General features: G+C 44.8%; 1 protein-coding gene across 1 annotated transcript in view; it reads left to right on the top strand.

Annotated features, from left to right (window-relative positions):
- The first annotated feature begins 421 nt into the window (after positions 1-421).
- The window catches only part of LMBR1 (limb development membrane protein 1), a 171,310-nt gene continuing 151,517 nt past the window's right edge, over positions 422-20,214 (top strand). The window contains exon 1 of the mRNA XM_062192925.1: positions 422-646. Coding sequence (XP_062048909.1) covers positions 581-646 — 66 coding nt within the window. The 5' untranslated portion in view covers positions 422-580. The remainder of the gene's footprint in view (positions 647-20,214) is intronic.

Here is a 20,214-nt window from a genome sequence, read left to right as displayed (position 1 = left end):
GCGGCACCAGGAAGCTGCAGTCAACGAACTAAATAAATAAAATAAATTAAATTAAATAAATAAAAAGTAAATTAAACGCTGCGGGCCACAGGAAGACCGAGACCCCGCCGGGCCGGGCCGGGCGGGGAGAGGGGACAGCCCGCGCCCCCGCATCCAGCGGCATCCCCGCGCGCCTCCGTCCTCCGTGGCGTGGCCAGCACCCAGAAGCCGCCCCCTCGGCGCCGCGTCTCGCCCCGCCTCCGCCGCGCCGGCGGTCCCGCGGCCTCGGGTGCCGCGGACGCCGAGGCGCGCATCTCTGACGTGTCGGCGCCTTCCGACTGACGCACTAGGCCCCGCCCCGGCCCCGCCCCGGCCCCGCCCCCGGCCGTGGTGCCCGCCCGCCCTCAGCCGGAGCCGCGGAGCCTGAGGCGGCGGTCTGCGTCGCGGTCCCTTCTCCCTGGGCTGCTCTCGGGGGCCCCTCGGGTCCCAGACCCCCCACTCCCAGCCCCCGGCGCCCGCGTCCGAACCCCGCGGCCGGCGGCGGGCGATGGTGCGGCGGAGCGCGAGGACGCGGGCGGCGCGGCTGCGGGCATGAAGGAGGATGGAAGGGCAGGACGAGGTGTCGGCGCGGGAGCGGCACTTCCACAGCCAAGTGCGGGAGTCCACGGTGCGTGCGCGGGGCCCCCCGCCCCGCCCCTGCGCCCCCCCCTGCGCCCCCACCGCCCTCGGGTCCGCCGCCTCTCCCACCTCCGGCCCCTCCGGAGCCCCCGCGGCGGCCTCGCCACCGCCACCTGCGCCGCTTCCCGCCCCCACGCGCGGGGCTGGAGCGGGCGATCCGCGCGGATGAGTCGTGCCCCTCCCCTCCCCACGGCCGGGGGCCGGGGGTCAGCGTCCACCTTGGCGGCGAGCACTCCGCCACCCACCCCGGCCTTTCCTCTCGGTCGTGCTGGGGGCATCGGACCGTCGAGCTGGGGACGGTGGCCCCGCCGGTGCGCGTGCCCACGCTCGCGGGCCGGCCCAGGTGGGCAGGGGCACGCGCAGGGGTGGCCCCTGGTCCGCGCGGTCCACGGTGCCGGCCGGCCCAGGTGGGCAGGTGCACGCGCAGGGGTGGCCCCTGGTCCGCGTGCCCACGCTCGCGGGCCGGCCCAGGTGGGCAGGTGCACGCGCAGGGGTGGCCCCTGGTCTGCGTGCCCACGCTCGCGGGCCGGCCCAGGTGGGCAGGTGCACGCGCAGGGGTGGCCCCTGGTCCGCGTGCCCACGCTCGCGGGCCGGCCCAGGTGGGCAGGTGCACGCGCAGGGGTGGCCCCTGGTCCGCGTGCCCACGCTCGCGGGCCGGCCCAGGTGGGCAGGTGCACGCGCAGGGGTGGCCCCTGGTCCGCGTGCCCACGCTCGCGGGCCGGCCCAGGTGGGCAGGGCACGCGCAGGGGTGGCCCCTGGTCCGCGTGCCCACGCTCGCCGGCCGGCCCAGGTGGGCAGGTGCACGCGCAGGGGTGGCCCCTGGTCCGCGCGCTCCGCGGTGCTGGCCGGCCGCTCCCCTTCTCTCTGGGCTGTTAGGGGCCCGGTTGGCTGCCCTGTCCCGGTTCACACCTGCTGCCCTCGCGGCACCCAGCCTCCATTCGCCCTTCTCCCTCCAGCTCCCGACACCTTCCCGTTTGGGTTGAAAAGACCGGTTATTCATGGGAGGATGCGAGCAAAAGCCCGTCAGCTTCTTAAGGAAGTCATCTTTTGTGGGTCCGTGTTTCATCTGCTGGTCGGCGTCGGGAAGCGGACTTGACTTTAAAGGATCTGCTCGGATGTTGGCCTTTTCACGGTGCACTACGTACCGTATATTGGGTTTGTTTATTTGTGCTTTCCTAAGTGTGTAACCCATCATTTTGGCACTGGCGCTTCTCCCCGTTTTAACTAGCTACTCGGATTCATGCACACTCGTGGTCCGAGGTAAAGTCTGGTTTAGAATTGCCCAATTTGTGTAGTTATTGACGGTGGAAATTGAGAATCGCTTTGCTGAGACTCACCTTGGAGATGTAGATCAGAGCTTGTGGAATTTGAGCGAGTGGATTCGATACAGCATGGTGCATTTTACATATATACCTTTTCAAGCATTTCATACGTAACACACTTATGTACTCCTTTTTTTTTTTTAAAGATTAATTTATTGAGCCAACGCCGTGGCTCACTTGGTTAATCCTCCTCCTGTGGCACCGGCATCCCATATGGGCACCGGTTCTAGTCCCGGTTGCTCCTCTTCCAGTCCAGCTCTCTGCTGTGGCCAGGGAGGGCAGTGGAGGATGGCCCAAGTGCTTGGGCCCTGCACCCACATGGGAGACCAGGAGGAAGCACCTGGCTCCTGGCTTCGGATCAGTGCAGAGCCAGCCGTAGTGGCCATTTGGGGAGTGAACCAACGGAAGGAAGATCTTTCTCTCTGTCTCTCTCTCTCTCTCTCACTGTCTAACTCTGTCAAAAAAAAAAGTTTATTTATTTGCTTTTATTTACTTTAAATCAGAGTTACACATAGAAGGAGAGGCAGAGGGAGAGGAAGAGGGAGAGAGAGAGAGAGAGAGAGAGAGAGAGAGAGAGAGAGAGGTCTTCCATCTGCTGATTCACTCAATTGGCTGCAACGGCCAGAGCTGGGCTGATCTGAAGCCAGGAGCTTCTTCCTGGTCTCCCATGTAGGTGCAGGGGCCCAAGTACTTGGGCCATCTTCTGCTGCTTTCCCAGGCCATAGCAGAGAGCTGGATCGGAAAAGGAGAACTTGGGACTCGCACTGGTGCCCATATGGGATGCTGGCACTGCAGCAGGTGGCAGCTTTACCCACTATGCCACAGCGCTGGCCCCCTATGTACCCTTTTTTTTTTGTTGTTAAAGATTTATTTATTTATTTGAAAGAGTTACACAGAGAGAGGAGAGAGAGAGAGAGAGAGAGAGAGAGAGAGAGAGAGGGAGAGAGGGAGGTCTTCCATCCAATGGTTCACTCCCCAATTGGCCGCAACGGCTGGAGCTGTGCTGATCCGAATCCAGGATCCAGCAGCTTCTTCCAGGTCTCCCATGCCGGTGCAGGGGCCCAAGGACTTGGGCCATCTTGTACTGCTTTCCCAGGCTATAGCAGAGAGCTGGATCGGAGTGGGGCATCTGGGTCTTGAACCGGCGCCTATATGGGATGCTGGCGCTTCAGACCAGGGTGTTAACCTGCTGCACCACAGCACCAGCTCTAACCTATGTACTCTTGAATTTACATTAAGAAATGAATTTGGATTAGACATTTGGCACAGTGGTTAAGACAGCACGGGGACACCTGAGTTCTATGTCAGAGTGTCTGGCTTGGAGCCCTGGTTCTGCTTCTGAGTGCAGCTTCCTGCTAATGTGTACCTGAGTCCCTGTCAATCACATGGGAGACTCAGATGAAGATCCCTGCTCCTGGCTTCAGCCTGGCCTGGTCTTAGCTGTTGCAGACATTTGGCCAGTAAACCAGCAAACAGAATATTTCTCTCTGTTTTGTGTCTCTCTGACCTTTAATCAATTAACTAAAAAAATTAATTTTACCAGCGTCTTGGAGTTAGCAGGTACTCTGGGCTCTGCTAAGAGTAACCATTGCCTTGACTTCTAACAACTGTTTGCTTAGCTTTGAATTTTGTATTAATGGACTCTTACAGCATGCATTCATTTGCTCTGGTTTCACTCAGCAATGTGAGCTTTCACATATTGTGTGAGGTTATAATTCATTCTCAGTGCTGTGGTCAAATGACTATAGTACAGTTTATTTTTCCACTTTACTGCTCATGGGCACTTAAGTAGTTTCTAGGTTTTGGATATGAATATTTTGGATATGTCTTTTAATGAATATGTGTGTGTACATTTCTATTGGATTTAAACCCAAGAATGGAATTGCTCATTTAGAGGGTATGCATTTATTCATCTTTTTCTAAAGATGGATTTATTTATTTGAAAGGCAGAGAGAGAGAGAGAGAGAGAGAGAGAGATCTTCCATGCATTGGTTCACTCCCTAAATAGGCGCAATGGCTGTGGCTGGACCAGGCTGAAGCCAGGAGCCTAGAACTCCATCTGGGTCTCCCATGGGGGAACAGGGGCCCAAGTACTTGGGAGATTTTCCACTGCTCTTCTAGGTTTCTTAGCAGGAAGTTGGATTGTAAGTGGAGCAGCCAGGACTTGAACTGGTGACCATATGGAATGCCAGCACTGCAGGTGGCAGCTTAACCTGTTGTATCACAAGTCAGCCCCTTAATAATTACTTTTATATAGTTTTCAAAGTGGTTGTACCAGTTTGCATTTCTGCCAGTTTGAAGGACCACGGTCTGAGGTCCCTTAAAAAAGTACATGGAAAATGAATGTTATGCGACAACCTCATGAATTTCAAAATAGTTTTTGCGCCATAATGACTTTTAATTCCATTTTCCATGAACTGTTTATTTATTTTACAGATTTTATTTATTTATTTGAGAGGCAGAGAAGGAAAGACAGAGAGATCTTCTATCCACTGGTTCACTCCCCCAGATGACTGCAGTGGCTGGAGCTGGGCTGATCTGAAGCCAGGAGCCTCTTCTGGGTTTCCCAGGCGGGTGCAGGGGCCCAAGCATTTGGCCATCTTCTGCTGCTTTCCTAGGTCATAGAAGAGAGTTGGACTGGAAGAAGAGCAGCTGGGACTTGAACTGGCACCCATATGGGATGCCAGAGCTGCACACAGAGGCTTAGCCTACTACGCCACAGCCTCCCCCCAACCTTTTTTTTTTTTTTTTTTTTTTTTTTAAAGATTTACTTATTTATTTGAAAGCCAGAGTTTACAGAAAGAGGGAGAGACACAGGGAGAATCTTCCATCCCCTGGCCTGCTCCCCTTATGGCCACAATGGCTGGAGTTGGTGCTCTCTGAAGCCAGGAGCTTCCTCTGAGTCTTCCACGTGGGTGCAGGGGCCCAAGCATCCTGGATCATCTTCTGCTCCTCCTCAGGCTATTACCAGGGAGCTGGATTGGAAGTGGAGCAGCCAGGACTCAAACTGGCGCTCACAGGTGCTGGTGTTGCAGGCGGCGGCCCCTCCATGAACTTTTTGAAATACCCTTGTATGAGAGGTATGGTTGCATCCCATCTTTACTAATGCTTGCTATTTTTCTATCCTTTTCCATTTTAGCCATTCTAACAAATGTGATACAGTATTTGCTATATAGAGGATTTAAATTTGTGTTTTCTTGATGACTGATGCATTTGAACACTTTTTTATATGTTTTTTGGCAATTTGGAAATCTTTTTGTTAAGTGTTTTCCAAGTTTTTTTTTTTCCTCATTTAAGATTAACTTATCTTTCTAATATTGATTTGTAAGAGTTCTTTATATATATGAAAATTTTTTTCCCACTCTGTGGGGGCCTTTTCACACTCTTAGTGATGCCTTCTGGTGAACAGAAATTTTTAATTTTAACAAGGTTCATTTTATCACAGTTTTTTCTATTATAGTTAGTACTTTCGGTGTCCTGATTAAGAAATCTTTGTTTAATCCAAGAGGAGAAGTTCTCTCTTGCTTGTCTGTTTTAAATGCTTTATTGAATTTACTCTTCCCATTGAAATCTTCAGTCCATGTGGAATTTGTATGGAGTAAGGTAGGGGTCATTTTTTTTCTCACGTGAGTGCCTGTACATCTAGCAGCGTTTTATGACCTTAGCCACTTTCCCTCACCCTAGAACCCCTGGTGGTTAAGTGTACTCCCTCTGCTGCAGAACCAGTTCAGGCAGTGACTGAGATCAGTGGGTCTCCAGTCTTTGATATTTCTTCCTCAAATTATTCATATTTGTGTGAGTATAAATGCTTGCTTTTTCTCTAGGACTTTTTGCCATGTTTTAGAATTATTTGACTCTTTTTGGTTTTGTCATGCAATGCTATAATTTTTGTTTAACTTATTGTGATAAAATGTACATAATATAGTTTGTTATTTTAAGGTATATAGTGGAGTAGCATTAAGTACAATCACATCGTGCAATTATCACCACTCTCTAAACAGGAACTTCTTCATTATCCCAAACTGAAATTATGTTTAATAAGAACTCCGCATTCCTCACTCCTTCCAGCTGCTGGTAAATGCTCTCGTACTTTCTGTTTCTTTGAATTTGGTTGTTTCAGGTACATCATATAAATTGAATCATAATATTTGTCTTTTTTGTGTTTGGCTTTTTTTACTTTCTGAAGATTCGAGTATTTCATATATACAGATTAGGAACATGGCAATACTTCCCACCCTTCTCTCCTTCCCTCCCATGCTCCAATCCTTCTTCCTCCTCCCTCACCCAATCCCACTTTATTCCCATTTCACTCCAACAGATCATATTTTGGTTACTCCGTTAGTTACCCCAGATCAGGGAAAACATATAGTAACTGTCTTTTGGGGACTGGCCTATTTCACTAAGTATAATGGTTTCTAGTAGTTGTACCCATTTTGTTGCAAAAGACAGCATTACATTTTTTATAGCCAAGTGGTATTCCATAGTGTATATATACCATAATTTATTTATCCAGTCATCAGTTGATGGACATCTGAGTTGATTCCATATCTTAGCTATTGTGATTTGAGTGACAGTGAATATGGGGGTACAGATAACTCTTTCAGCTGTTGATTTCATTTCCAGGAGTGGAATAGCTGAATCATGTGGTAGATCTGTTTTCAGATTTCTGAGGAATCTTCATACTATCTTCCATATGGTTGTATTAGTTTACATTCCCACCAACAGTATGTTAAGGTATTCTTTTCCCACATGCTCATCAGCATTTGTTATTTTTTGATTTTTGGATGCTTGGTATTATAATTGGGATTAGAAACCTCACTGTGTTGGCATTTCTCTGATGGCTAGTGATCCTGAGCATCTTTTCATGTGTCTGTTGGTTACTTGTCTGTCCTTCCTTCCTTCTTTCTGTCTGTCTTTTTTTGATAGGCAGAGTTAGACAGTGAGAGAGAGAGAGAGAGAGAGAGAGAGAGAAAGGTCTTCCTTCCTTTGGTTCACCCCCCAAATGGCTGCTACGACCAGCGAGCTACACCCATCCGAAGCCAGGAGCCAGGTGCTTCCTCCTGGTCTCCCATGCGGGTGCAGGGCCCAAGCACTTGGGCGATCATCTACTGCCCTCCCAGGCCACAGCAGAGAGCTGGACTGGAAGAAGAGCAACCGGGACAGAATCTGGCACCCTAACTGGGACTAGAACCTGGGGTGCCAGTGCTGTAGGTGGGGGATTAGCCTAGTGAGCTGCGGCGCCAGCCGGTTATTTGTATTTCATCCTTTGAAAAATGCCTGTTCATATCCTTAGTCCATTTTTTTAAAGGTTTATTTATTTAGTTGAAAGTCAGAGTTAACACAGAGAGAGAAAGAGAGACAGAGAGACAGAGAGGCAGAGAGAGAGAGAGAGAAAGAGAGAGAGATCTTCCATCCACTGGTTCACTCCTCAATTGGCCACAATGGCTGGAACTGTGCTGATCTGAAGCCAGGAGCCAGGAGCTTCTTCCACGCAGGCCATCTTCCACTTGGGCCATCTTCTCCTGCTTTCCCAGGCCATAGCAGAGAGCTGGATTGGAAGTGGAGCAGCCTGGACTCAATCTGGCGCCCATATGGGATGCTGGCACTGCTGGCGGCAGCTTTGCTTGTTACACCACAGCACCAAACCCCTCAGCTCATTTCTTAACTAGGTTGCTTGTTTTGTTGTTGAGTTTCTTGGGCTCTTTATATATCCTGGATATTAACCCTTTATCAGATGTATTATTTCAAAATTTTTCTCCCATTCTGGCAGTTGCCTCTTTGTTGAGTATTTCCTTTGCTGTGCAGAAGCTTTTTGATGTAATCCCATTTGTCTATTTTTGCCTCTATTGCCTTGTGATTCTGGGGTCTTTTCCTAGAAGTCTTTGCCTATAAAAATGCCTTTCAGAGTTTCCCCTATGTTTTCCTCTAGTAATTTGATGATTTCAGGTCTTAGATTTAGATCCCTGATCCATTGTGAGTTAATTTTTGCATAGGGTGTAAGGTAGGCATCTTGTTTCATACTACTGCATGCAGAGATTCAATTTTCCTAACACCATTTGTTGAAGAGACTGTCCATTCTCCAGGGAGTGATTTTTAGCTCATTTGTCAAAGATTATTGGTTGTAAATGAGTGGATTAATTTCTGGGGCCTCTAGTCTATTCCATTGATCGACATGTCTATACTTGTGCTAGTACCAAGCTGTTTTGATTATAACTGCCCTGTAATATGTCTTATTTTAAAGTTTTATTTATTTATTTATTTGAAAGAGTTACACAGAGAGAAGGAGAGGCAGAGGGAGAGAGGGAGAGAGGGAGAAAGAGAGAGAGAGAGAGAGATCTTCCATCTACTGGTTCACTCCCCAATTGGCTGCAAAGGCCAGAGCTGTGCTGATCCAAAGCCAGGAGCCAGGATCTTCTTCTGGGTCTCCCACGTGGGTGCAGGGGCACAAGGGCATGGGCCACAACAGAGAGCTGGATTGGAAGAGGAGCAGCCAGGACTTGAACCAGCACCCATATGGGATGCTGGCACTGCAGGCGGAGGCTTTACCCGCTACACCACAGCGCCAGCCCCTTTAATATGTCTTAAAATCAGGTATTGTGATGCCTACAGATTTATTTTTATTGTTTAGGATACCTTTAGCTATTTGGGGTCTCTTATAATTCTGTATGAATTTTAGGGTATTTTTTTCCAGATCTATGTCTTTGATATTTTGATTGGGGTTACATTGAATCTGTAAATTGCTTTGGATAGAATGGGCATTTTGATGATATTAACTCTTCCAAACCTTGAAAATGGAAAATTTTTCCTTTTTTTTTTTTTGTGTTTTGTATTTCTTTCCTTAGTGTTTTATAATTTTCATTGGTTGAGCCGGCACTGTGGCTCAACAGGCTAATCCTCCGCCTTGGGGTGCCGGCACACCGGGTTCTAGTCCCGGTCGGGGCGCTGGATTCTGTCCTGGTTGCCCCTCTTCCAGACCAGCTCTCTGCTATGCCCCGGGAGTGCAGTGGAGGATGGCCCAAGTCCTGGCTCCTGCCTTCGGATCAGCGTGGTGCATGGGCTGAACCAACGGCAAAGGAAGACCTTTCTCTTTGTCTCTCTCTCACTGTCCACTCTGCCTGTCAAAAAAATAAATAAATAAATAAAATAATTTTCATTGGTAGAGATCTTTGACATCCTTGTTTAAACTTATCCCCAGGTGTTTAATTTTCTTTGCAGCTATTGTGAATGGGAGTGACCTTACAAGTTCTTTCTCAGCCATGGCATTGTTTGTGTATACAAAGACTATTGATTTTTGTGTGCTGATTTTGTATTCTTCAACTTTGTCAACCTCTCTTATAAGTTCCAATAATCTTTTAGTGTATTCTTTTTGTTCTACTATGTATAGGATCATATCATCTGGAAATAGATAATTTGACTTCTTCCTTTCCCCTTTGTATCCTCTTGGCTGGGTGTGTGGACACCAGCTGGGCCAGCTTTGACATATGTCCAAAATGGTGCCCATCCCTCTTGGCTAGTTACAAGACACTGGTGCTGGGGTCAGGGAGAGAGAAATGTGCTCCCCTTCCCCTGTTTTCTCCCTCTAGGTTGGTAGGTGTACTGTCCCCCACAGGGCTCCAAGCCAGACTCACGCCAGACTCTCCCTGCAGCTTCATCACCAGTGGCTTGGACTGTTGCAATCTGGTCTCACCTTACTCTCCGAAGCTTGTGCTGAGGCTCCCGGCTGCGGGGTCCTGAGTTGTGTGCATCCACACCCTCATGTAGATCCAGTGTCCCTTGGATTTGCATGGAGTTCCCTCTGCAGTGTTCTCTGTAACGCTTCCCTGAGATTGCACTTTCTCCATGCCCCCCTTTTTTTTTTTTTAAACTATCTTCTTCTAGTCTAGCGCAGTAAACTACTTCCCTATTCCACCATGTTGGTGTCTCTCTGAGCCATTTTGGCATACCTGGGATAACTTCCCCTTGGTTGTGATGTATAATTATTTTTATACTTTGTGGGATTGAATTTTACTGGTATTTTGTGGAGGAACTATGTACCTGTGGTTATGAGACATATTTGTATTCTTCCTTTTAATAGCTTTGATTTTGATATTAGGTGATGTTAACCTGGTAGCCTGAGTTAGGAAGTCTGTTTTCTGATTCTCTTATCTGTAAAAGATTTGAGAGAGTAGTATCACTTCTTCATTAAATGTTTGGTGGCGTTCACAGGTGAAAACATTTGGGGCTGGTGCTTAGATAATGATTGATGAGTCATTTTCTTTAGAAAATATATACCTGTTTCTATTTGTGAGAGCTTTAGTAGATTGTGTCTTTTTAAAAATGCTCTATTTGTTTATTTGAAAGGTAGAGTTACAGACAGAGGGAGGGAGAGACAGAGAGAAAGGTCTTCCATCTGCTGGCTCACTCCCCAAATGGCTGCAATGGCTGGAGCTGAGCTGACCTGAAGCCAGGAGCCAGGAGCTTCTTCAGGATCTCCCATGCTGGTGCAGGGACCCAAGCACTTGGGCCATCTTTTGCTATTTTCCCAAGCCACAGCAGAGAGCTGGATTGTAAGAGGATCAGCTAGGACAGGAACCGGCGCCCATATGGGATGCCAGAGCTACATGTGGAGGCTTAGCCTACTATGCTACAGTGCCAGCCCAGGTAGATTGTGTCTTTGAATAAATTTGTTCAGATCATTTAAATTTTTGAATTTGTAGGCATAGAATTATCTGTAGTATTCCTTTAGTATTTTTTTTTTAAATATTTATTTATTTGAAAGTCAGAGTTACACACAGAGAGAAGGAGAGGCAGAGAGAGAGAGAGAGAGGTCTTCCATCCACTGGTTCACTCCCTAGATGGCCGCAATGGCTGGAGCTGCGCAGATCCAAAGCCAGGAGCTTCTTCCACGTCTTCCACATGGGTGCAGGGACCCAAGGACTTGGGCCATTTACTGCTTTCTCAGGCCATAGCAGAGATCTGGACTGGAAGTGGAGCAGCTGAGACTTGAACTGGTGACCATATGGGATGCTGGCACTTAAGGCGACAGCTTTACCCGCTATGCCACAGCACCGTCCCCAACCTTTGGTATCTTTTAGATATCCATTGAAGTAGCAATAATGACCCTCTTTACATTTTTTATATTAGTAATTTGTGTTTTCTCTTTTTCATTGATTATCCTAGCTAGAGGTTTAGAGGTTGTCATTTTTAGTAAAATTGAAATTTTTTACTAAGTTTTAAAAAGTATTTACTTAATTGTTTTGAAGTCAGAGTTACGGAGAGGGAGGGAGAGACAGAAAAAGAGAGAGCTTCCATCTGCTGATTCATACCCCAGATAGCCGCAGTGGCTAATGTGAGCCAGGCTGAAGTCAGGAACCAGAAGCTTCACTGCTGTGCCATGTGGGTGGCAGGAACCCCATCACTGGGGCCATCTTCTGTTGCTTTTCCCAGTCCATTAGCAAGGAGTTGGATTGGAAGTGGAGTAGCTGGACACCACCCTGCGCCCCTGTGGGAAGCCAGCGTTGCAGGTGGTAGCTTTACTCGCTGTATGGTTGCCCCCAATTTTACTAGTCTTTTTTTTTTTTTTTTAAATAAGCTTTTGGTTCTTTGGATTTTAAAAAAATTGTTTCCTATTTTTCAGTTTCAGTGATTTCTGCTCTTTCCCCCCTTTTTCTTCTGATTATTTTGGAATTACTTTGGTCTTCTTTTTCTAGTTTCCTAAGGTAAAAGCTTATTTTAAGTTTCTTTATTTCTAATATATCCATTCAGTGTTACAAGTGCCCCACACAGGTACTGCTTTTGCTGCATCCCACAAATTTTAGTAAGTTGTCTTTTCAGTTCAAGAAATTTCTAAATTCATCTCGAGAGTTCTTCTTTGACTCATATCTTATTTAAATACATGTGTTGTATAATCTCTCAATATTTGGGGACTTTCCAGATATGTTTCTCTTCTTGATTTCTACTTTAAGTCCCTTGTCATCTGAGAGCTTTGTATGGTTTCTCTTCTAATGTATTAAAATGTGGTCTATGTTGGTGAGCATTCCATATGAACTTGGAAAGAGTGTGTGTTGTGGTGATGTTAGATGAATTGTTCTGTAAATGCCAATTAGATCCAGTTGATTGGTCATGTGCTGTTCAGTTCAACTGTACGAGGGGTCTTCAAAGAGTATATGGAAGTGCGTTATGAAAGACTGCGTGCTTTTCAAAAAATTTTATTGTACCCAAATCAAGTTGCAGTAACTTGTTATAATCTGTCTGAACAGGATCTAATCTGAGGCACTAAGAACAGTGAGACCTCAGTTTTTTTAAAAAGCCCCTTTTGAAGCAAGAACAAATATCACATTGATGATGAAATTTGGGTGGAAGAATCATAACATCACTGATGCTTTCCAAAAACTTTCTGGGGCCAGTGCTCCGAAGAAATCAGCAGTTTGCAAATGGACAACTCATTTTAAGAAGGGATGAGATGATGTTGAAGAAGATGCCGGCCCTGACAGAGATCCACATCAGTTTGCAGGGAAACGAATTAATCTTGTTTGTGCTCTAATTGAGGAGGACTGATAATTGACACCAGAAACAGGAACCGACAGCACAGACATCTCAATTGGTTCAGCCTACACAGTTCTGAGAAATTAAAATGGCACGATCTTCCTGCTGATGGATTCCAAACTGTTTCACACAGATTAGCTGCAGACAAGAGCAGAGCTTTGAATGGAAATTCTAGACGAGTGGGATCAGGTTCCTGAAGCAGGGTCCAGTGTTGTGGCATAGCAGCTTAAGCCGCTGCCTGTGATGCTGACATCCCAAATGAGTCCTGGTTCAAGTCCTGGCCGCACCGTTTCTGATCCGGCTCCCTGATGTGCCTGGGAGTGAACCGCTGCACTACAGTGCTGGCTCGCTGCCCTCTACCTGTGTTTTCTTCTAGCAGTTTCCATAGTTCTGGGTCTTACATTGAGCATTTTGAGTTGATATATATGACTGGTGACAGGGGTTTAGTTCATTCTTCTGCATGTGGATATCCATTTTTCCCAGCTGCATTTGTTGGAAGTGATTGTCCTTTCCATATTGTGTGTTCTTGGTTCCTTTGTTAAGAATCATTGGCTGGGGCGCAATGGATAAAGCTGTCATTTGTAACACCAGAATCCCATATCAGAGTGCTGGTAAGAGGACAGGTCACTGTGCTTCTGATCTACCTCCCTTCTAATGCACTTGGGAAGGCAGCAGAAGATGGCTCAAGTGCGTGGGCCCCTGCATCCCATGTAGGAGACCAGGATGGAGTTCCAGGATCCTGGCTTCAGCCTGGCCAAGAACTGACTGTCGTATGGCCATTTAGGGATTGAACCAGTTGATGAAAGATCTCCCCACCTCTTTTGCTCTGCCTTTCAAATAAGTTAAATAAATAAATAAATCTTTAAAAATATCAGTTGGCTGTAAATGTGTAGGCTGTCTGTTCTGTTCCATTGGCCTTTGTGTCTGTGTGCTACTCCTGTGCTGTTTTGATTACTCTTAAGTTCATAGTACATTTTGAAGTCTGTTAGTATGATGCCTCCTGCTTTGTTGTTTGTGGTTTAAGTTTGCTTTGGTATTTGCATTCTTTTGTGGTTCCACTTGAATTTCAAGATTATATTTTCTAACTGTGAAAAATGACTTTGGTATTTTTATGGGGATTACATTGAATCTGTAGATCACTTTGGGTAGTGTAGACATTTTATAATATGTGAATATGGCATAACTCTTATATCCTTTTTCTTTCATCAATGTTTTGTAGTTTTCATTGGAGTGATCTTTCACCCCCTTGATTAGATTTTTCCTAAGTTTTTTTGGAATTTTGGGATTTTTTTTTCTTAACTTCTTTTTCAGGTAGCTTGCTGTTACCTTAGGAAGTTACTGATTTTTGTGTGTTGATTTTGTATCTTACAACTTTATACTGAATTCTTGTATTAGTTCCAACAAGTTTTTATTTGTTTTTGAGGAGTCTTTAGGGTTTTCTTTATACAAGATTATGTTGTCTACAAACAAGGAAAATTTGACTTCCTCTTTCACAATTTGGATGCTTTTCCCCATTTTTTTTTTTTGTTTGTTTTGTTTTGTTTAACTGCTCTGGCTTAGACTTCTGTTTTGTTGATTACAAGTAGTGAAAGTGCTTGGCTAATCCTCTACCTGCAGCTCCAGTACCACAGGTTCTAGTCCGGGTTAGGGCGCTGGATTCTGTCCTGGTTGCTCCTCTTCCAGTTTAGCTCTCTGCTGTGGCCCAGGAAGTCTGTGGAGGATGGCCTAAGTGCTTGGGCCCTGCACCCGCATGGGAGACCAGGAGGAAGCACCTGGCTCCTGGCTTCGGATTGGCTCAGTGTGCCAGCCGTAGCAGCCATTTGGGGGGTGAACCAACAGAAGGAAGACCTTTCTCTCTGTCTCTCTCTCTCACTGTCTAACTCTGCCTGTCAAAAAAAATAAAAAATAAAAAGTAGTAAAAGTGAGAATATTTATCTTGCAGATCTTAGCGGAAAAGCTTTTGATTTTCTCTTGTTCAGTATGATATTAGTTGTGTGTTTGTCATATATGACTTTCATTGTGTTGAGGTACATTACTTCTATGGCTAATTTCTTCTCTTTTTTAAAGATTTATTTTATTTATTTGAAAGAGTTACAGGGAAAAGTAGAGACAGAGAGAGAGAGAGAGAGAGAGAGAGAGAGAGAGAGAGAAAGTCTTCCATCTGATGGTTCATTCCCCAAAAAGCTGTAACGGCGGGAGCTGAGCCGATCCCAAGCCAGGAACCTCCAATGACTTACGCCATTCTCTGCTGCTTTCCCAGGCATACCAGCCGAGAGCTGGATTGGAAGAGGAGCAGCCAGGACTCGATCCGGCACCCATATGGGATGCCCGTGCTGCCGGCAGTGGCCTTAACTCTCTGCGCTACAGTGCCGGCCCCTAAAGCTAATTTCTTGACAATTTTATTGTGAAGAGATGTTGAATTTTATCAAATGCTTTTCCTGCATCTACTGAAATGATCATACAGTTTTCGTCTGTAATTCTGTTAATGTGGTATATCACATTTGTTGATTTGCATATATTAAAACAATCTTGCATCCTGGGAATGAGTCCTAATTGATCATAGTGAATGATCTTTTTAATGTGGTGTTGAATTCTGTTTGCAGATATTTTGATGAGAATTTGTATGTCTGTATTTATGAGGGTTGTTGGCCTCTGTCTTTTTTTTTTTTTAATATTTATTTATTTATTTGAAAGAGTTACACAGAGAGAAAAGGAGAGGCAGAGAGAGAGAAAGAGAGGTCTTCCATCTGCTGGTTCACTCCCCAATTGGCTGCAGTGGCTGGAGCAGTGCTGATCCAAAGCCAGGGGCCAGGAGCTTCTTCCAGGTCTCCCAGTGGGTGCTGGGGCCCAAGGACTTGGGCCATCTCCTACTGCTTTCCCAGGCCATAGCAGAGAGCTGGATTGGAAGTGGAGCATCTGGGTCTCGAACTGGCATCCATATGGGATGCTGGCAGTGCAGACAGCGGCTTTACCTGCTGTACCACAGCGCCGGCCCCTGGTTCTCCTTTTTTATTGTATCCTTCACTGGTTTTAGTATCAGAGTAATGCTGTTCCATAGTGTGAGTTTAGAAGGATTCCCTCCTGTTTTATTTTACTGAATAATTTGGAAGAGTTGATATTAGTTCTTTGAATGTTTGGTAGCATTTGGCAATGAAGCTGTCAGGTCCTGGGCTTTTCTTTTTTACTTATTCAGTCTCACTGCTTATTGGTCTGTTCATATTTTATGTTTCTTCATCATTCAGTTTTAGTCGTCGCATGTGTCCAGGGATTTGTCCATTTCTTCTGAGCTTCACATTTTTGGCATTTAGTTGCTCATAATAGTTCCTTATGATCATTTGTATTTCTGTGGTACAGTTGTAATGTCTTCATTTTTATCTCTTGTTTTTGAGTCATCTCTTAGTCTAGCTAAAGGTGTGTTGATTTTCTTTATCTTTTTTAAAAAAATGGTTTCTTTTATTTTTTCATTTTTTTTCTGTTCTGATCTTTATTATTTCTTCTGCTAATATTGGGTTTAGATTGTTCTTGTTTTTTCTAGTTCTTTTAGATGCATTGTTTGGTTGTTCACATGAGATCTTTCTACTTTTTGGACATAGGCATTTATTGCTTAGAAGTGCTTTAGCTATATCCCATAGGTTTTGATATATTGTATTTCCATTTGCATTTGTCTTAAGAAAACAATTATGCTTGTAATTTCTATAGTTTATGGTGAGTATGTTGTTTAATTTTCGTTTATTTCCAGAATTCTCCTGTTATTGATTTCTTGTTTCACTCTTTTATGGTCAGAAACAATGCTTTTTTTTTTTAAAGTCTTTTTTTAAAGACTTATTTATTTGAAAGTCAGAGTTACAGAGAGAGAAGGAGAGGCAGAGAGAGAGAGAGGTCTTCCATCTGCTGGTTCACTCCACAGTTGGCTGCAATGGCCAGAACTGTGCCTATCCGAAGCCAGGAACTAGGAGCTTCTTCCAGCTCTCCCATGTGGATGCAGGGGCCCAAGCACTTGGGCCATCTTCTATTGCTTCCCAGGCCATAGCAGAGAGCTGGATCGGAGGTGGAGTATCCCATACATGAACTGGTGCTCATATGGGATGCTGGCACTACAGGTGGAGGCTTAGCCTACTATGCCATAGCACTGGCCCCTTGATATGATTCTGACTTGTTTGTTTTGCTTCATGAAGACTTATTTTGTGTCCTAACATATGTTCTGTCCTGAAAAATGTTCTATGCACATTCTATGCAGTTATACATTCTGCAAGTGTTGGATGGAATATTCTGTATCAATCCATTTGGACTAGCTTTACTGGCAACGTCTTGTAGGCAGCATATAGTTGGGTCTCTTTTTAAATCCATTTTGTCACTCTGTGCCTTTTGACTGGAGAATTTGATTTATTTAGATTCAAGGTAATTTTTGTAGGTAGAGCTTATCGGTGCCATTTTTTTGCCTGATTTTTAAATTTTGTATTCCCTTTGTTCCCTTTTTTCATTTTGATTGAGAGGCAGAGAGAGAGGCAGAGAGAGACAGACACACACACACACACACACAGAGAGAGAGGGAGGGAAATCTCTTTCATCTGTTAGTTCAACAGAACTAGTGCTTGTTGTAATTCACAGCCTTTTTAGTATCCCTACCTCGTGTGGGGTTTTTGGGGATGCAGAGAGGAGAGCATTATTTAAACGCCTATGTGTGGCAAAACTAGTGCCTTCTTTTTGCTCTAGTTTACTGCTTTGGCCTTGTCCCACTTTGGACAGGGTCTGGAGATGGTCTTTGTGGCTTTGAAGAGTGTTGTTTAAACTCCTAGGTATGACAGAATTTTTGTGTTTGTTGTTGTTATTCTCAGCTTTGATCTTATTCTACTCTGGGTGGGATCTGAAGATAACTTGATTGTCACAGGGAACAGGTAAAATCTCTATGTGCCTAGCATTTCTTTTGTTCTTTTTTAGTTTTTTTTTTTTTTTTTTTTTATTTGAAAGGCAAAGTGACAGAGAAAGAGATCTTCCATTCACTGGATCCTCCCCAAATGGCTGCTGGGGCTGGGCCAGGCCAGGAGGCATGGGTGGCGGAGGCCCAAGTACTTGGGCCATGTTCTGCTGCTTCCCCAGGCGCAGGGTGCTAGATTATAATTGGAGCAGTTAATATGGGATGCTGGCATGGGAGGTGGCAGCTTAACCTACTTTACTGTAACACCAGTCCTCCTCCTCCTCCCTTTTTTTTTTGAAGAGAAATTTGATTCTTACAGTGTACAAATTAACATTCCTTTCCAAGGCAACTCTAGAAAGAACTCTACTTGTAAGAGTGTTCAAGTTATATTGTATATGTAATTCTTTGCTTTTTGGTAGTTAAATAGTTTCTCAATCTTAGAATTGTTTTCATTTTAGACTGGATAATTCTTTTTTGTAAGGAGATAACCCACACCTCATAGATTTTAGACGCATCTCTGTCCTCCGTCCCAAAGATGCCACTAGCACAGTTGTGACAACAGTTGTCCTGAGACATTGCTGCCTGTCTCCTGGGGGGACACCAGCACCCCATGTGAGAACCAAAGGTCTAAGAACTGCTTGCTGTATATGGGAAAAATAAATCATTAATTTTTTTCAAATAATGCAGATCTCTATGTGAAGGAGTGGCAGATAAATCTCTAAATGATTTCTTGGAAGTTACTGTTTATATATGAGTTTATACATGCATATGATAAGTCAAGTAGTTATGGAAGACCTTAAGAAAAGGAAAGTGCTCATTCAACTAATTTTGATAAGTAATTTCTCATTTTTCTTTTTAGTTTTTCTAAGTCACCTCCATACCGCTAGGTAATATTTTTTGATTTACCAACATTTAACAGTAAATATTGACTTTCCAATGCAGACATTGGGGATTTAGTGACTAGCTTTCTGATAGCTTACTGTAGTGAGTACTTACTACTTTTCTCCTTCTAGTGTTTATTGTTAAATTATAATTCTGTTACTCTCTTTGGTTACCCTTCTAAGAAATATACTAAAATTTTTATTCCTTGTTATGTCAGTTTATTCCCAGAGTTGTGGCTGACAGATAATTCTTGTTTAAATTCTTGAGTGGTAGCTGTTATTACTACTGTAACTGGTATTAATGCTAACCTACTTAACAACGGAAGAATGGTTCTTTTTATTTTTTACAATTAAGTTAACACTATACTGAAAGTCTTGATGCATATAGCTTTCTTCTTGCAGTTATGGTAATATAGATTCCCAGAAGTAAGATTACTGAATCAGAGTATATATGTGAAGGAACTTCAGGAAGTTCATGGAAATATGGAGTTAAAAGGTAAGTTTATTGTGGTGCAAAAAGTTTTTGAAATCGATGAATAATTTTTTCATAATACACATTTTCCGTGAACTTTTGAACTCTTATATGCATGGATTTCAAACTTTTTGTACCCAAATAAACTTATCTTTTTTTAAAAAAAAGATTTAGTTATTTATTTGAAAGAGTGATAGAGAGTGAGAGAGAGAGAGAGGTATCTTCCACTTGCTGGTTTACTCACCAAATGGTCACAATAGCCAGGTTGGGCTAGACCAAAACCAGGAGCCAGGAACTCCATCCTGGTCTCCCGCACGAGTGGCAGGAGCCCAAGTACTTGGGCTATGTTATGCTGCCTTCCCAGGTGCATTAGCAGGGAACGGAAATGGAGAGCAACTGGGCTGTGAATCGGCACTCTGATATGGGGTGCTGATGTCACTAGCTGGGACTTTACCTGCTGCGCCAGTATTCCAGCCCCCTAAACTTCTTTTTATTGTACTTTCTTCAGACTTTTTTCTTTTTAAAGGTTTATTCATTAATTTAAAAGGCAGAGTTACAGAGAGAAAAGAGAGAGGGTTACAGATAGAGAGAAAGAGATATCTTCCATTTGCTGGCTCACCCCTAATTGACCTCAACTACCGGGGCTGGACCAGACCAAAGCCAGGAGCTTCTTCTAGGTCTCCCCCTTGGGTGCAGGGGCCCAAGGACTTGGGCCATCTTCCTCTGCTTTCCCAGGCCATAGCAGGGAGCTGGAAGGAAGTGGGGCAGCTGGGACTTGAACTCACACCCCATGGGATGCCGTCACTGCAGTGGTCCAACCTGCTGTGCCGGCCCCTCTGCAGACTTTTTGAAGTACTGTTGTATATGCTGTTATATTGCTTTCCAGTAGGGTCATTTAAATAAGTTTTCTTTTATTCATATTGAAAGTAACTTTTCTTTCTTTTTCTCCAGTGATATAAGTAAAAATCTTTACTGTTGTTGAAGTAATTGAGAAGTATATGGATAGAAATAATTCAAAATATCACTCCTCTGAAATAAGTAATATTGTTTCACATCCCTCCCTATGTACATCTATACAATGAAGTAATTTTACTTTAGTTAAATTATATGTTGGCTAATTTTTTTAAAGATTTATTTTATTTTTATTTGAAAGTCAGAGTTACAGAGAGAGAGGAGAGGCAGAGAGAGAAAAAGAGAGAGAGAGAGAGGTCTTCCACTCGATGGTTCACTCCCCAGTTGGCTGCAGCGGCCGGAGCTGCACTGATCTGAAGCCAGGAGCCAGGAGCCTCCTCTGGGTCTCCCACGTGGGTGTAGGGGCCCAAGAACTTGGGCCATGTTCTACTGCTTTCCAAGGCCATAGCAGAGAGTGGATCAGAAGAGGAGCAGCTGGGACTAGAACCGGCGCCCATATGGGATGCTGGTGCTTCAGGCCAGGGCTTTAAT

The sequence above is a fragment of the Lepus europaeus genome, chromosome 5 (assembly GCF_033115175.1).
Source record: "Lepus europaeus isolate LE1 chromosome 5, mLepTim1.pri, whole genome shotgun sequence".
Classification (NCBI taxonomy): Eukaryota; Metazoa; Chordata; class Mammalia; order Lagomorpha; family Leporidae; genus Lepus; species Lepus europaeus.
The sequence above is the reverse complement of the archived record's forward strand: the minus strand, read 5'-3'. Positions and strand labels throughout refer to the sequence as shown.